Source organism: Hemicordylus capensis, chromosome 2 (genome assembly GCF_027244095.1).
Source record: "Hemicordylus capensis ecotype Gifberg chromosome 2, rHemCap1.1.pri, whole genome shotgun sequence".
Classification (NCBI taxonomy): domain Eukaryota; kingdom Metazoa; phylum Chordata; class Lepidosauria; order Squamata; family Cordylidae; genus Hemicordylus; species Hemicordylus capensis.
The window spans coordinates 22,232,789-22,249,390 of NC_069658.1; the positions used below are offsets into that span (position 1 = coordinate 22,232,789).

Below are 16,602 nucleotides of genomic sequence, written 5' to 3' on the forward strand. Positions count from 1 at the left end.
TGGGGGTGGACAGGGCCAGTTACTCTCCCCTGAGAATCACCACGGTAAAAGGCGCCTCTTTGCCCAGTTAGCAGGGGTTTAGATTAGGGGAACTTACTCCCGAGTAAACACGCCTAGGCTCGGGCTCTGCAAGGGAGATGAGGGAGCCACGGACCGGTGGAGGAGGAGGAGGAGGAGGGCGCGGGAGAGCTGCCTGCTTGGCTGCGCTTCCCCGTCGGGCGAGCCAGTCAGCCGAGCGGATGCGCGCTTCTCAGCCGCCCCGGAGCCCCCTCGAGGGGAGGCGCCAGCCAGGACCTGACCTTTGCCGCCACCTCGCCCAGGCAGCCTGTATATAAAGGCGGGTCAGCCGCGGAGGCAGCAGCAGCGGCAGCAGCAAGTGGCAGCGCGGACCGTCGGTAGCAGCAGCAGCAGGAGCCCCAGCCCCAGCCTGTCCTTGCCGGCTCAAGAAAGCGTCCCGTCGTCGAGGCAAAGCCACGCCACCCTCGCCACCCTCAGCATGGCGCGCCCCGAGCTCCCTCTGCTGCGGAAGCCCCGCGGCCTCTTCTGGCTGCTGGGTCTCTTCTTCGCCCTTGCGCTGATCCTGGACGGACGCGGCTCGGACGCGGCTCCCCTGGCGAACAGCGAGGGAGCGCCCCCGATGGCCAAGATTTATCCCCGGGGCAGTCACTGGGCAGTGGGTGAGTGAGCGATCTCGGTTACTCTTGTTGTGGTGTCCTTGCGGTGATAATACTTAAGAGCCAATAGGGACCTAGGAAGCTGCCTTATGCTGAGTCAAACCCTTGGTCCGTCTCGCTCAGTATGACCAGCACTGACTGGCAGCGACTCTCCAGGGTTTCGGGCAGGCAGGAATCTTTCCTGGAGATTTTGCCAGCAGGGACTGAACCTGGGCTGGGACCTTCTGCGGGCAAAGCAGATGCTCTACCACTGTGCTCTGTCCCCATCCCCATCCGTATAGATGGCACTCTAAAAGCAGCGCAAAATAGAAGTAATACAAATATAGGTCCCTGCCTCAAGAGGCTTACATGCTTTCATCTGTACAGGTTGAGTATCCCTTATCTGGACATCCGGAATGCTCCAAAATCCGGACACCACGCTGTAACAAAAACAAGAAACAAAACGCTTCAGCTCACTCCCTTGCAGATTCCTAGTTTTGCTGCTTTTAAACATGCAGTCAAAACTTATTCATTTCAGAAGGCTGTTAGTGACAGGGGTTTTTCTCTGTAATTCTCTGTAGTTGCAGCTCTGTTTTTATTGTGAAGCTTTTAAATGTTTTTGATGTTCTCACTTTGGCACTAGAGGGAAAAGGGAAAGGCCCCCCCTCCACCCCCTGCTCAGTTTGGTGCCTGCTCTGTTGGCGTCTGTTTTAATCTCATTATGCAAATATTCCAAAATCCGGAAAAATCTGAAATCCGGAACACTTCTGGTCCCAAGCAGTCTGGATAAGGGATCTTCAACCTGTATTTCGACAGAGGGAGGGAAAGGCGTGAAGGGACCAATGCATCAGGCTTAGCCAGGGTGGGTGCAGGGGAGGGACCATGAGATGGGACTCAAGTTTCAGAAAGCTTGTTCGGGTGCATCTCCGCCAAGTTCGAGAACAGTCCACTCCTGTTAGTTTGGACAGCATCCCTCACCAGCCTCCCTGTGCAAACAATTCACCCAACTTGACCCAACAGTAACTTTTAATCCTAGGTGGTTCATTTGGGAGGAGAGCTGGTCTTGTGGTAAAGGTAAAGTGGTGCTGTCCAGTTGACTCCTGGTGACCACAGAGCCATGTGGTTTTCTTGGGTAGAATACAGGAGGGGTTTGCCTCCTCAGCCACCTAATGGCACAGCAGGGAAGCAACCTGCCTAGAGAGCAGGAGGCTGCTGGTTCGAATCCCCGCTGGTGTGTTTCCCAGAATATGGGAAGCTCCCTATATCGGGCAACAGCAATAAAGGAAGGTGCTGAAAGGCATCATCTCATACTGTGTGGGAGAAGGCAATGGTAAACCCCTCCTGTATTCTACCAAGACAACCACAGGACTCTGACTCAACGGCACAATCTTTGCTTTCTTTACCATTCTTTGCCCTCTCCCGCGCAGTAGGAGATGATGCCTTTCAGGACATTCCTGTATCTTGGCTGCTGATATAGGAGTTTCACATATTCTGGGAAGCACACAAGTAGGGATTCGAACCAGCAGTCTCTGGCTCTCTAGGCAGGTTACTTCCCTGCTGCGCCAGTGTGGTATCAAGCATGAACTGCCCCCTTTGCTAAGCAGGATCTGCCTTGGTTTGCATTTGAATGGGAGACTACCTGTGTGGAGACAGTGAGATATTCATAGGAAGCTGCCATATACTGAGTCAGACCATTGGTCTATCTGACTCAATGTTGTCTACATAGACTGGCAGCAGCTTCTCCAAGGTTGCAGGCAGGAATCTCTCTCAGCCCTATCTTGGAGAAGCCAGGGAGGGGACTCGAAACCTTCTGCTGTTCCCAGAGTGGCTCCATCCCCTGAGGGGAATATCGTACAGTGCTCATACTTCTAGTCTCCCATTCATATGCAACCAGGGCAGACCCTGCCTAGCTAAGGGGACAAGTCATGCTTACTACCACAAAACCAGCTCTCCTCTCCATGCCCCTTAGGGGATGGATCCGCTCTGGGAAGAGCATCTGCATGCTTGCTTGCAGTAGGTCCCAGATTCTCTCCCTGGCATCTCCAAGTTAGGGCTGAGAGAGACTTCTGCTGGTAACCTTGGAGAAGCTGCTGCCAGACTGTGTAGACAGTACTGAGCTAGATGGACCAAGGGTCTGACTCAGTCTATGGCAGCTTCCTATGTTCCATTTAGCTGTCCATACCCTTCACTTTCTTCTTCTGCCCCTTCTGTTTGTATCGGACTGCTCAGTGTAGAGAAAAAAGCATATGGATCTATTTGTCTAGAGCTTCCTTGCTTTACAAAAGGAAGTACTGCCTCCCCCAACTTGGGGAATTCAGTCCTATAAGGTGCAATGCCAACTAGCTTGGAGAATGAAGCTGCCTTCCTGAGTCAGGCCCTCGGTCCACCTAGTTCAGTATTGTCTATACTGACTGGCAGCAGCTTTCCAGGGCTTCCGAGATGGGTCTTCCCCAGCCCTTAAAGTTTTTACGGAGTGAACTGAGGACCTTCTGCATGTAAACGGTGTGCTCTGCTAATAGCTATGGTTCAGTAGCAGAAAGAGACAGAAATTGGCAGGAGGCACAGAAGGGGCAAAGTGCATTTATGGGTGTGTGAGCTCTCTCTCACATGTTAGATCTCTGAAACATAAAGGTGTGGGGCAAATTACTTGTCTTAGGGGGCATTCCCCACCCTATAGCTATCCTTGTTATGGACGCTTCCCCTAAAAACAGATATAAGAAGAAGCTGCTTTCTAATGAGTCCAACCATTGGTCTGTCTAGGTCAGCATCACTGACACTGACTGGCAGCGGCTTGCCAGGATTTCAAACAAGGGTCTTTCCCAGTGGTACCTGGAAGTACCAGGGACCGAACCTGGGACCTTCTGCATGCAAAACAAGTGAGCAAACCAATGAGCTGCAGCCCCATCCTTGAGCTTAGGTGGGCTTAAAAATGAGAACCTGCCTATCAACAGGTATTCGCCATGATAACTGCATGACATTTTTGAGTAGCAGATATTTATTTATTTTATTTATTTGAAATATGTCTATCCTGCCCCAAACTTGAGTCTCTGGGCAGTTTACAATTAAAGTCATTAAAAACATCAAATCAATTAACAATCAAAACCGTTTAACGCATTAAAAACATTTAAAATCCAGTATTAAAAAATTTAAAACTATAGATCTCATTAAAAGCCTGGGTGAATAAATATGTCTTCAGTGCCTTTTAAAAAGTTGCCAGAGATGGGGAGGCTCTTATTTCAATAGGGGGCACATTCCAAAGTCCAAGGGCTGCAACGGAGAAGGCCCGTTCCCGAGTAGCCGTCAGACGGGTCGGCGGCAACCGCAGATGAACCTCTCTAGATTATCTGAATGGGCAATGGGGCTCATTCTCTTAAATACCCAGGGCCTAAGCTGTTTAGGGCTTTATAGGTAATAACCACCATGTTGGAAACAAAGAACAGGAGGACTTTGCTGCCTTCATGCCTTGACTGTAAGCTTTCTTAAAGCCTCCGGCTGGCAAATTTTGGAAATGAGATGCAGGTTTAGAGGGACCTTTGGGCTCATCTAAGAGAGCATTTCTTGTCTTCTTATTTCACAGTCACCTGTGAGGAAGACTTCAGTTACAGGGCATGCGGTTGATGGGAGGGAAGGCTGGATTAAAGGTGCAGTAAGGAGGAGCCCGTCTGGATTTATCACTTTGCAAAATGTATATCTTGGAGGAAGCCGGGTGGAGCCGTCGGAGGGAACAGGAGTCCTTGGGATAGCGATTCACAGTCTGGCGGATTGAAGATCCTAGGGCAGGAGGGAATAGGATTGCTGGAGGCTATCAGTCTGGAGAGCTGGTCTTGGAGTAGCAGGCATGAATGTCCCCCTTTGCTAAGCAGGATTGGCCTTACTATGCATTTGGATGGGCGGCCACATGTGAGCACTGTCTGCAGTAAAACACCTGAGGGGGTGAGTCTGTAGCTCAGTAGCAGAGCATCTGCTCTTCATTCGGAAGGACCCAGGTTCAGTCCCTGGCAGCATCTCCAGAAAGGGCTGGGAAAGACTCCTGCCTGGAACCTTGCAGAGCCATCGCCGGTCAGTGTCGGCAATACTGAGCTAGGTAGACCAATGGTTTGGCTCGGTATCAGGCAGCTTCCTGTGTTGGCCATATGTTCATAGGCTCCATGCAGAGGCGTATCTAGGGAAAATAGCGCCTAGGGCAAGCACTGAAATTGCGCCCCCTGTCCAAACATCTGACATCAATCTTTCAGATAATTTTACCATAATATCAACTGAAAAATACAAGTCAAGCTCATTAATCTTTTAATATTTCAAAAACTATTTAGCAGTGGACATAGCCGGACCAAAAAATGCTGGAAAATTACAAATTTCAGTGTGCTGGGGCTCATGAAATACCCAAATACTATGTGGAGGTGTACTTGGAAAACTAAACAGAAGTGCCTGTCTAATTCTCTACTATGTATTGTAGCATCACTATTATATAAGTTTTTAAAATAAATGGAGAATTTGACTTTTCCCAGATACTCTGAAAATAATTAAAGGATATGCAGAGTAAACTGTGTCACTGCTTGGGATATATTCTAGTATTTCAGAAAGACAGTTAAAATGAGAGAAAGAGAGCAAGAAACTCCCAGTGGCCTTAATACTAAGGATTTCACACTGATTCAAAGACAAACTCACCATTAATAGCCATATTATTAAGACATCACATTTAACTCACTTATCACAAGAAGCAAAATAAGAGCAAATGAATAAAATCCTAGCTCATAAGCTTCAGCTCAGTATTCACAAGCCCTGATTCTCTGTACATATTGCCAATCTGAATATATGTACAGTGACTTATAATATATTAATTTTTTAAAAAATTTTTTACCGGTAGCCCCTTTGGTGGGCTTCCTAAAGACGATGGGGGTGGGTGGGTCTGCAAAGGTAAGCCCTCCCCCTGCTGGCCTCTAGGGCCTCACAGAGGCCATTTGAGCATGCATGGTGGTTATTTTGTTTTCGGCAGCCATTTTTAAAATTTTAAAAAATGGCGCCCCCTTCAAGTGGCGCGTGGGGCACATGCCCTGCCTGCCCCACCCTAGATACTCCCCTGGCTCCATGCTAGGGGTTCTCAGCTGTGAGTCCTCAGAAACTGTTGGACTACAACTCCCATCTTCCCCAGCCACAATGGCCTTTGGAGTTGAAGTCCAACATCTTATTTCCTTATGCCATTCTCGGGGGCTTACAAAAACCATTTGCCTCTCCATGTCTCCATTCTCTCCTCTTTGCTAACTAACATCCATACATCTGTGATATCTGTAAACCGCCCTGAGCCGCGTTTTAATGTAAACTGCCCTGAGCCTTTTGGAAGGGCAGTATAAAAGTTATTATAATAATAGTAATAGTAATAGTAATAATATCTGCTAGTGCCTCTTTGCCTCTGCTCTTGGGACGGAAGCTCAACCATCCCTGAGTGGCACGTAGGAACAGGCATGTTGTGTGAACCAGGGAAACAGAGGACTGGCTCACACATGTGAATCTCCACCTTCCATACTGCAGAGGGGAACCTTCCTTGTCCAGGTCCCTGCATGGCAAAATCTCTTCAAGCACTGAGTTCTCTACGAAGACAGCCTGCAGGTGTTCCTGGGACTGCATTGCAGTTCCTCACAGCCTGGGTGCTTTCTAGATTACACACGCCACACTGTAGCGTAGGGAGGCCAGTGGCGGCCCCAGTTCAGCCCGCCGTCAGCGGCCACCCCTAGTCACACCCCCTGCATCTGATGTCAGCGCCTGACTTCAGATGCAGGGGGCATGATTTTGCTTGCAGATGAGGCCGTGTGCCCCATTTGCAAGCAAAATCTGTCTCACACCACATTCGCAGTGTGGTCAGGAGCTGCTCACGGCCCAGTTTGTGAGCAAAACTATGTCCCATGTGTCTGACGTCAGGCGCAGGTTGTGTGGCTGGGGCGGAAGGCGTGGCCCCTGAGCGGGGCGGCCGGGTTCTTTGAACCCATTTGTGCTATGGTGGCTCCATCCCTGATGGTACAACAGGAATATTGTGCTTCGGCTCGGCAGGATCGTATTGAAAACTATCCCCAGAATCTCAAACTCCTACAACAGGAAAATACAGCTACTTTTTTTTTTTTTTTTGGCAACACACATGCAACATTGTAGCACTATAATGCAAGGAGAACATCCGAAAGAAGGCAGCGGAAATGTGAATGGCACCTTGCTGTCAGCGCAGGAATGCAGGGCGTATGGAAGCACGCTTAGCAGATCCATAGTGACACTATTGTAGGGTTTAATCTGGAAAACGCCCTGGCTCAGTTAGGGTTGCCCCCGCACCCTGCCATCCCTCACGCTGGGGGAATAAATGAAGAGAGATTGCTATTCATGTGTGTGAACCAGCCCACAAATATTTTGACAGCAGCCCTTATGGATGTAGAGCCAAAGTAGATGCCTCTTCAAGAACAGGATTGGAGGCAGCATGCCTGTTTTTATTAAGTAAAAAATATAAATATAAATAGCTGCTGGATTGGGGCCCCATGGATCAAGTTATAAGGATATGGAGAAGGCTTATCCATTTCCCCCTACAATGGTCCTAATCCAGACTCCCTCCCTGCATCTGTCTAGGAAAAAAGGTCCCCATTTTCCAGGGAGCTTTTCTGTAAGGTAAAAAGCAGCTGGACAGTGACGGAGGGGGACAGGGAGGCATTGGATCACAGAATCACAGGTTCAACCCCCTCCATCCACACCAAGGTCCTGACCACGGTAGGCTCAATCAGACAGGTATTTAACGAATTAAAAAAACCTAAGCACTCTATCCCCAATCACATGCTTAAGGTAGGTATCTAGTCTGAATCATGCTACTGTTTTCCTCAACTGCTGACATAGAAATCAATCAAACAAACAAACAAACAATAAATAAATAAATTGCATGATCCCGACCCACGAGTGATGACAGTGTATTTCAGAAGGCTGAAGATGCTATGATAGGGACGCTCAGCTCTGCTTTTGAAACCTGCCATTCTCATTCAGTATTGCCAACACTGAGTGGCAGCTGCTTTTCAGGATTTCAGACCGGGAACTTTTGCAACCCTCCCTGGAGATGCCAGGGATTGAACTAGGTCTCTTGGCAGTGCAAACACTTGATGAAATCAGTAGTTATTCTAGATTAGTTGGCATGACATACAAGAGTGTGGTCTTGTGAACAGGGACATAGAAAACTATCTTATACTGAATCAGAGCATTGGTCCATCTAGCTCAGTTTTGTCTACACAGACTGGCAGCAGGTTCTCCAAGATTACAGGCAGGAGTCTCTCTCAGCCCTATCTGGAGGTGCCAGGGAGGGAACTTGGAGCCTTCTGCATGCAAGTAGGCAGGTGTTCTTCCCACAGCGCCCCCGACCCCTAAGGGGAATATCTTACAGTGCTCACACATAGCCTCCCATCCAAATGCAGACCAGGGTAGACCCTGCTTAGCAAAAGGGACAATTCATGCTCACTGCCACAAGACCAGCTTTCAGGATTACAGCCCAGTTTTGAGTGTGATAAGCCCTATGGAAATGAATGGTACTCACTGCCAAGTAGATCTGTACTTAGGATTTGGGTACAACCAACACCTATGTGGATGTACCAAATAACAAAGAAAGCTGCAGAATCCACAGGGAATATCAACCTCTGCCTTGAAGCACCCCAGATAGACATATTCTAGACCACAGCATGAAAGGAGAGTTGGGCACTGTGTGGAAGACCCTTGAGTTGTTTCAGAAAGAAACGTGGTGACAGCCAACAACCTGGATGGCTTTAAGAGGGGTTTGGATAACTTCATGGAGGAGAGGTCTATCAATGGCTACTAGTTGGAGGGCCACCTCCAGCCTCAAAGTCAGGATGCCTCTGAGTACCAGTTGCAGGGGAGTAACAGCAGGAGAGAGGGCATGCTCTCAACTCCTGCCTGTGGCTTCCAGTGGTATCTCGTGGGCCACTGTGCGAAACAGGATGCTGGACTAGATGGGCCTCCTTGGGCCTGATCCAGCAGGGCTGTTCTTATGTTCTTATATAAATGTCCATTCTTCCTGATTGCCAACTTTTGATTTATTTTTTTTTAAGGATAATTTTAAGGAAAGACAATGGGTGCATAGAGAGAGAAGGAGAAGGATGGTGCAGGAAGATGGAGCTATGGACTATAGAAATCCTACCTCTAACCACCAAGTCAGAAATAGCATACCTTTCTCTCTTGCTCTTGCTCACTCTCTCGTTCTCCATATGGTCTAGAAACTTGATTCTGCTGTCAACAGCGGTCTTATTTTCTGGCAATCTGTTAAGAGAAAGGGACATAAATATCAGGATCACACTCTACACAGTCCAGATCCCTCTCCAATATTTCATGCAACCCAAACTGTCTGCTGAGAAAAGCAGACAGGGAATTCAGTGGCCAGTATAAGTTATACACATTTGCATGTCTGCACAATTTATCCCACTTCTGCTTGTCATTGACAGCGGTAACACAAGAGGTGCAGAGCAGTAGACCTTGTCTCCATGACCACCTAAATCTCATTCAGCCACCCCTCTGGCTTCTGCCAGGCAGTGCCCATGCACTTCTAGGCCTGTCTTCACAACCACAGAGACTAGAAACTTGACCAGTGAAAGTGGAGGTTTTCTAGAGAATGTATCTCTGTGGCCAGTACAATTCTGTACGAGTGCCGAATCGGAGCCGGTACACAGCCCTGGCAGCTGCTACCACTGTGCTGGCATGTCCTGGAAAACAGCCATCACTAAGATGCAATGCTTCCAGTTTAGGAATCCCTTGGCAGATCAGTCTTGCAGCCCAAGGGACTCATTTTGTGGCATTCTGGTTACTCCTGCAGGGCATTTCATGGGGAAGAAAAGCACTGGAGATTTCCCTTATACGTATGAAGAACGAAACGAGCCGCCCTTCTCTTTGCTACCCGAGAACGTCAAGCAACTCGGAGACTATCTGCACTGGGAGGAGTCGTTCAAGCAGCTCCTCAGGCTACTGGAGGGGAATGAGAACAGAAGCGCCCAGGTTCTCAGGGAAGAGGTGCCATTTTCCGCCAAGGGCACCTGGGAAGCGGAGGACAACAGCAGTCTCAAAGACGTAAGTGCATCATTCGTCTCCAACGCTCCTTCCTTGAAGTTATGGACGCAAAACACTGTCTTATACTCTTTCAGTTTTGTGTGGTATTCAGACACAGTGGGACACCGCCAGCTGCCTTATACTGAATCAGACCCTTGGACTATGTTGGACAGGAATTCCCTGGACAGGAATTCCCATATGTGGTAGACTACAACTCCCAGCATCCTCACCTGCAATGGCCTTTGGCTGGGGATAATGGGAGTTGTAGTCACCAACATCTCTGGGAACACTTGTTACAGGGAACACTGCCCTAGGGGTCCATTTAGCTCAGTGTTGTTTACACTGATTGGCAGCGGCTCTCCAAGGTTTCAGGCAGGAGTCTCTCTCAGCCCTACCTGGAGGTGCCGGAGATTGAACCTGGGACCTTCTGCATGCAAAGCAAATGCTCTGCCACACGGCTATGGCCCCATCCTTATTCACATGTCACAGCAGCAAGTAAGTAGGAGGAAACTGCCGTGTCCTGGTGGGCGCACACTCCTGCCTCTTCCATGTTGTCTGAATCTGCCTGTGTCCAATGGACAATGCAGAGTCCCCTCCACCAGCCAACAGTCCCTGACATTTTAACCTACATTTGAAGTGGGATGGAGAATGCTGGGTGGAAGAAGGAACCCAACATTGTCCACCCAACATTGGCAGGTTCGGATGATAGGGATGTGCATGGAACCGGCTGGCCTGGTTCGGTTTGAGTCCAGATCAGACTCGAACCCGACTGGGCCAGTTCAGTCTGGCACCCCCTCAACCCCAACGCCTGGCTTGGCTCGGTCTGTGTGTGTGTGTGTTTGCGAATGGGTTGTTTTTTTAAAAGAATTTTTTTTAACCTTATCCCCCTCGGGGGAGTTCCTGGAAGCGGGGTGTGTGTGTGTGTGTGTTCCGTGGAGATCACCCCTCCCCCCACAGCTCTCCCTGTGGCCCCGTCCGGCTGGTTCGGCCGGCTCATCGGCCAGTTTTTGGTGGCGGCCATTTTGCACATCCCTATCAGATGACATAAAAGAGGCCAAAGCACTGGGAGTGTTTGCTTCCTGGGAACAGGTGGTTTTCTCCTCCTCACTTGCCACCATGATGTATGAAACCACCCAGTATATTAGCTGTGCACTGTCCCCTTAACCACAAGCCACCCTCCCCACTTCCTCTCACAGTCTAGGACACCTGATGCAGGTCTGTGTGGAGAGCTCTACCTGGTAGCCGTATATAAACTAAATAGCTGTTGGTAGGATGTTGGGCAAACAGCTCAGAAATGGAACATTTCCTGACATTTTCGTGGGCACCAGACTTGCCAATGGTCGTGGGAAGCTACCCAGTGGACTTTATTAAGTTAAGAGAACTATGGTGATATACTGCTAATAAAATTAGTGGCATAATCCTAAACTTTTGATAATCTAGTCCACATATCAGAGGCAGTTTGCCCACAAGGTGAGGATATAGTTTTAGGATATAGTTAGTGTTCTCTGCTCTTCAGGTATTAGTGAAGGAATCTACATGAAAGGACTTAACTATGTATCTGAGTTGAAACAGCAACAGATGAGTTTTCTATTAAGGGAGGATTAGAATGCTGACATATGACCGAGAGGAGAGCTGGTCTTGTGGTAGCAAGCATGAGTTGTCCCCTTTTCTAAGCAGAGTCTGCCCCGGGTTGCATTTGAATGGGAGACTACATGTAAGCACTGCAGGATATTCCCCATAGGGGATGGGGCTGCATGCTTGCATGCAGAAGATTCCAAGTTCCCTCCCTAGTATCTCCAGATAGGGCTGAGAGAGATTCCTGCCTGTAATCTTGGAGAAGCCGCTGCCAGTCTGGGTAGACAATACTGAGCTAGACAGACCAATGGTCTGATATATGGCAGTTTGCTATGTTCCTATGACAATGCTGGCATGAAAACATCTTGAAAAATGTTGAGTTTCAGGTGAAAGAGTTACAGGTAAGAAGGTCCAGGTGGACCTTGATCTATGTGGTACCACTATTTGCGGTTCTCTGTATCTGCATTCTGAAAAGAGGCACAGTATACATGGCACAGAAAGGGTTAATACCTACATATCCATGGTTCCTAGGTGGCCAGAAGTGACCTCTGAGATCATTTCCAGCCATCATTTTGATTAAAGGATTTTTGTTGGGGGGGAGGATCCCCCCCTGTGATTTTTCACAGAAAATTGACAGGTTTTTTTTTGCGGGGGGTGGGTATTGCCTGACAGCTAGAGACCCACAGAGCATGATATGGCATTTCAATTAATTTTTGCTGGGTTTCACCATTTTTCTGTCTCCTCCCCACTCCTGTGCAGGAACCTAACCCCCCGATTCCCATTGCCCCAATGCCTCATTATCTGTGGTTTTTTTACCCGCATATAATGCAGAAAATCTGCGGGATTACAAAAATCTGTGGGAATGGAACCCCTGCGGATAATGGTGTACACCTGTAATAACTTTTTAGGCCAGAATTTAAGTTTAGAATTGAATCAAATGACTAATTCACATGCTGCAGAGATATCTGGGGATCTAAGAGAGAGGTGTGTGCCCTGCTTGTGAGCTACTCTGCAGCCTGCTCAAGAAGCTTGCAGAGGTGAGGTTGCTTAGTGCCTACAAAGCAATGCATAATCACAATTGCCATGAGAGTAGCATCCCATGGGAGTAACATTGCAACTGCAACAATATACTGATTAGTACGTACAGAGCAGCTCCTCCTCCACAAGCAGCATGTAGGGCTCTCTCTTATATATGGATGGATGTTTGTGCCATATATGAGCCACGGGGTGATTTTATTCTCAGTGCCCAAAAATGTAACTGCAAGCCACAAAATGTAACAGCAAACTACCGTGAGCACATACTGTCATCTGCAAATCAGCCCCAAACCATGATTGGTTATTCTGGTTTGGAAAACCATGGTTTGTAAGCTAACATAAAAGTGGCTTGGCATGTGTAGTGGATTAAAGGCTTTGTCTCAGAGCAAGCTCACATGAGGGAAAGAAAATGCTGAATCATCCCTGCCGAGCTGTCTGGCTAGGCTTCTCCTAAGACTATTGTGTAATTATCGGTAGGTTCAAAGTGCTGCCACCAAGCACCCTAAAACATGCTGAAAACCAGACTGGTGGGTTGGGTGCTGTAATCCAAGGTCCCTCTCTGTAACTGGGTATTGGGCAATTACAAAAAAACCTTCCATGTGTAAGCTTACATGGGATGAGAAAACTGAGCTGCTGAACATTTAAGCTCGTGTTTGCAACAGATAAAATCTCCCTTCACCCCCCTGCTTTTCCTGAGTTAAAAATCAACTCGGAGGCTTGTAAAAAGAAAAGCCTTTAAAAACCAATTTTATTCAATTTCTGCAGACTGCTTCCATCAGCGGCTTTCTAGCTTTCTTAGATACAGTTAAGAATACTTAGTAGATTACAAAAATATGTTGTCTTAGGCATGTTTAAATGTTTATAAAGTCTTTTGCAACACCCTAGATAGGATGGGTGTAGGCTAGTGTTTCTTATTTCAGTTACGGTGCAGGTATACTATAATAAAACAGTATCAGGAATTTGCAAAAGCACCCCCTGCAAAATAAATCGAAATTCTAATGCAAAGTCTGACTAAACAAAGTTCCCTGTAGACTACATTTCCCTTTTCCTTGAACTTACCAGACTCCAGATAAGAATTCAGGCTTCATGTCCTCCTGTCTTTCAAGGATCTGCAGAGTTATTTCATGAGAGAAACCTCCATGCTGGCTTCGACCATGAGGGAGCAAATTCCATTGCCCCTCGCAAAGCCTTTCTGCACGCGCTTCTCTCCAGCAAAGGCTGCCCTTCTTGTTCCCAATTCCCCACAACCTCTCTCTAGGTCCTACCATCTGGTGTACTGAATGGCTGCCCTGAAGTTCACCAGCATGTCAGTCAAGACAAGGGTTCACTCCCTATTAACTCTTTAGAGGGAGGGGTGGCTGATCACTACAGCATGACATCTGAATACATTCCCAAAGACCCATGATGGTTGGATGATATGGTTATTATAATTTGCTGCAATAATAAATTAACTTAATGTATCAAGTTAATGTATCAAATTTAATGTTTGACCTTAGAAGTTAAATATGTTTCCCTTGGGCATCCCTGCCTCTCTTTCATATAGAAAAGCAGGCTTTAATTTAGTATGTTTGATACAGGGAATTCAATTTTAAGGCATAAGTATATAATATATAATTTAACATGGTTCTTTGTATTAAGATTTCATTTTAGATTGCCTTTTAAAAAGTGATACTTAATACTTGACACTTAATATAACACTCTGATTATTGCTGGAGGCAGAACACAATAACTGCTAGAACATATTTTCTGGACAATGTGGGGAAAGCAATGTTATTATTATTATTATTATTATTATTATTATTATTATTATTTTGCCCCTGTCACCCTGGGTGAACACAACTTTCTATGACAGATTTTCAGGAGCATCCAGATGCCATAGGAACAAAGAAAGCAGCCCTATACCTAGTCAGACCTTTAGTCAATCTAGCTCAGTATTATCTACACTGACTGGCAGCTGCTCTCCAAGGTTTCAGGCATCTCCTAGCCCTACCTGGAGATGCCAGGGATTGAACCTGGGACCTTCTGCATGCAAAGCGGATGCTCTAATTTTCATCATGGATTTCCTGCAAATGGCCAGCAGGTGGCACTGTGCAATAGTGCATGGAGGAAGTCAGCAGTGTGGCCAGCAAGTCAATAAATGCGAATATGTTGTGTGAAAGAGAGCTACGTAATCTGGACAGAGAGGCAATGAATATGAACATCTTCTGTTTGTAAATGGAATATTTCCCCATCTGGAAACACACTTTTACTCACCCTCCACACACACACACACACACACACACACACACACACACACACACACACCCCACAGCTGCCTCTCTCTCCTCCTCCCCTCACCCCAACTTTAACTTGAGCCGTGCAGGCTGGTCATTCACCGGGTGAACCAACCTGGCCAATGACCAGCCCACACAGCTTTTGCTAAAGCCAGGGTGAGAAGAGGAAGAAGCAGCCGTGGCGGAGCAGGAAGAGAAAAGCAGAGCGGCCAATGCAGCTGCGGCCAGTTCTGTGCCTGCCCGCCCCCCCCCCGCCAGATGCCTGGGATACTGGAACATGTTGGGCTTCTTCACTGAGGGAGACGATTATGTTGCAGGTTAATATGCATTCAAGTATCAGGTGGCTTTTACAGGACTGTTCAGAGACTATGCTCTCTTCCCTTTTCTTCAGATGATGGACTTCCTGCTGCAAGCGATGGATCGAAAAGAAAGCTCCCCTAGTTGAAGTGACTGTCTCCCCACATCAAAGGCATAGAATACTATCAAGAGACTATGGTTGCATAAGCATTTTACTGTATATGATAACTAATAAAATAACTTTTGTGTTAACAAGATTATCCTTTGGTGCAAAATAACCTGTTCACTTGTCTTTCCCTAACAATGACTACACTCTTTGGTTGCTTTTTCCTTCCGAGCAACATTTCTCTCTCCTCTGCACTGCTTCGTTGCACATAATTGTCAATGAAGGGTCTTCCACTTCTCTGGTGGCACTTGGCCATTTTCTCTCTCCAAGCACTTTGTCTTTTATGTTACAATCATTGAACATTTTGACATTCACAATAAATAAGTGGAAAAAAGGCATTGATGCTAGTATTTTTATTGGTCTGAACCCAGCTGGTGAGTCTTCAAAAGATCTCCGCTGACCAAGTAAACAGGCAGATCAAACTCTAGGCTATCCTTGTGTTAGGGATGTGTGTGAACAGAAAGCCCACATTGACAAGATGGGGTGTGACACATGAGCATACCCCTCGTGATGGTCTCCACAGATGTCCCAAAATCCTCCCATCCCTTAATCACATACGGGGACTGTTCATTCAAAGGGCCCCTAAACACATGTTCCAAATACACAAACATACAAGTATTTGGAGTGATGCTAAAGGGCTGTTTTATAGCTGCTTCCCTCACAAAATAATCTTATATAGATTTAACTTAGAGTTCAGAAACCACTCGGTTTTCTCCTTTCCCTTTCTGACTCCACCCCCTACACTCTCTACAGGAGCCCTCCTGGGACAAACTTCTCAACAATAAAACAGAAAAGATACTGGATAGAATACAACACATCCCTCCCCTTTATAACAACCAGAATTGACTGGATTTAAAATTCAGGTACAAAATCTTGACTTTTTAAGGTGTTCTCTTGTCATGCACATTTCTTCTAATGCTTGGATCTGGCACAGGAGCTGTTAGTGATGTTTTTTTTCTTTCTGGAAAAGAAGTCCTCTCCAGTTCCTCTCTCAAGACCAGACTCCCCTCTTTTCTCATAGTATGCATGCTGGAAAGCCTCAAACTCTTCAATTCCTTTCCATCATCCAATATAACAGAATCTCCTTGGATTCGATTATTTGTTTTGGTCCAGAATATTGGGAACATCCCTTTCTCACTTTATAAGGCAGTTGTACTCAAAGTTCTCCACCTGAAATGTTTGCTGTTTTGCACCCTGTTTCTGATCCTCATACAATTCATATTTTTGTTGCTTCACTTCACCCCTACCCAATCATGAATCTCTGCATCCTCAGGATGAGATGGCACGGAAAGCCCTATCAGTTGTTGCCATTGTGTAAGTTTGGTGGTAGCTTTGCATCCTCTCAGCAGTTCAAAAGGTGATTTTCCAGTAGTAGAGTGAGGATAGTTTGATAAGCAAGTAGAGTTTCATGGATTGCCTCTTCCCAGGATTGTTGTTGCATAGTAGCTAGTTGTAAATTTTCTTTCACCACCACCACCAATACCACTACTACTACTACTAAAAAGTGTGCCATTGAGTCAATGTCGACTCCTGGCGACCA

The 16,602-nt window shown here is 46.9% G+C and overlaps 1 protein-coding gene across 1 annotated transcript; it reads left to right on the plus strand.

Annotated features, from left to right (window-relative positions):
- Positions 1-233: 233 nt before the first annotated feature.
- Positions 234-15,400, plus strand: GRP (gastrin releasing peptide). Its single transcript, XM_053299614.1, has 3 exons — positions 234-677; positions 9,487-9,737; positions 14,991-15,400. Exons 1-3 carry the CDS (start codon positions 497-499, stop codon positions 15,042-15,044), a joined length of 486 nt encoding a protein of 161 aa, XP_053155589.1. The 5' UTR covers positions 234-496; the 3' UTR covers positions 15,045-15,400.
- The last annotated feature ends 1,202 nt before the right edge of the window (positions 15,401-16,602 follow it).

What these genes read in the sequence shown, in the direction of transcription:
- GRP (XM_053299614.1), top strand. Translation starts at nt 497, where the DNA reads ATGGCGCGCCCCGAGCTCCCTCTGCTGCGGAAGCCCCGCGGCCTCTTC. An exon ending in GGGCAGTCACTGGGCAGTGG is followed by an intron (nt 678 to 9,486) that starts GTGAGTGAGCGA and finishes TTACTCCTGCAG; the next exon opens with GGCATTTCATGGGGAAGAAA. An exon ending in ACAACAGCAGTCTCAAAGAC is followed by an intron (nt 9,738 to 14,990) that starts GTAAGTGCATCA and finishes CCTTTTCTTCAG; the next exon opens with ATGATGGACTTCCTGCTGCA.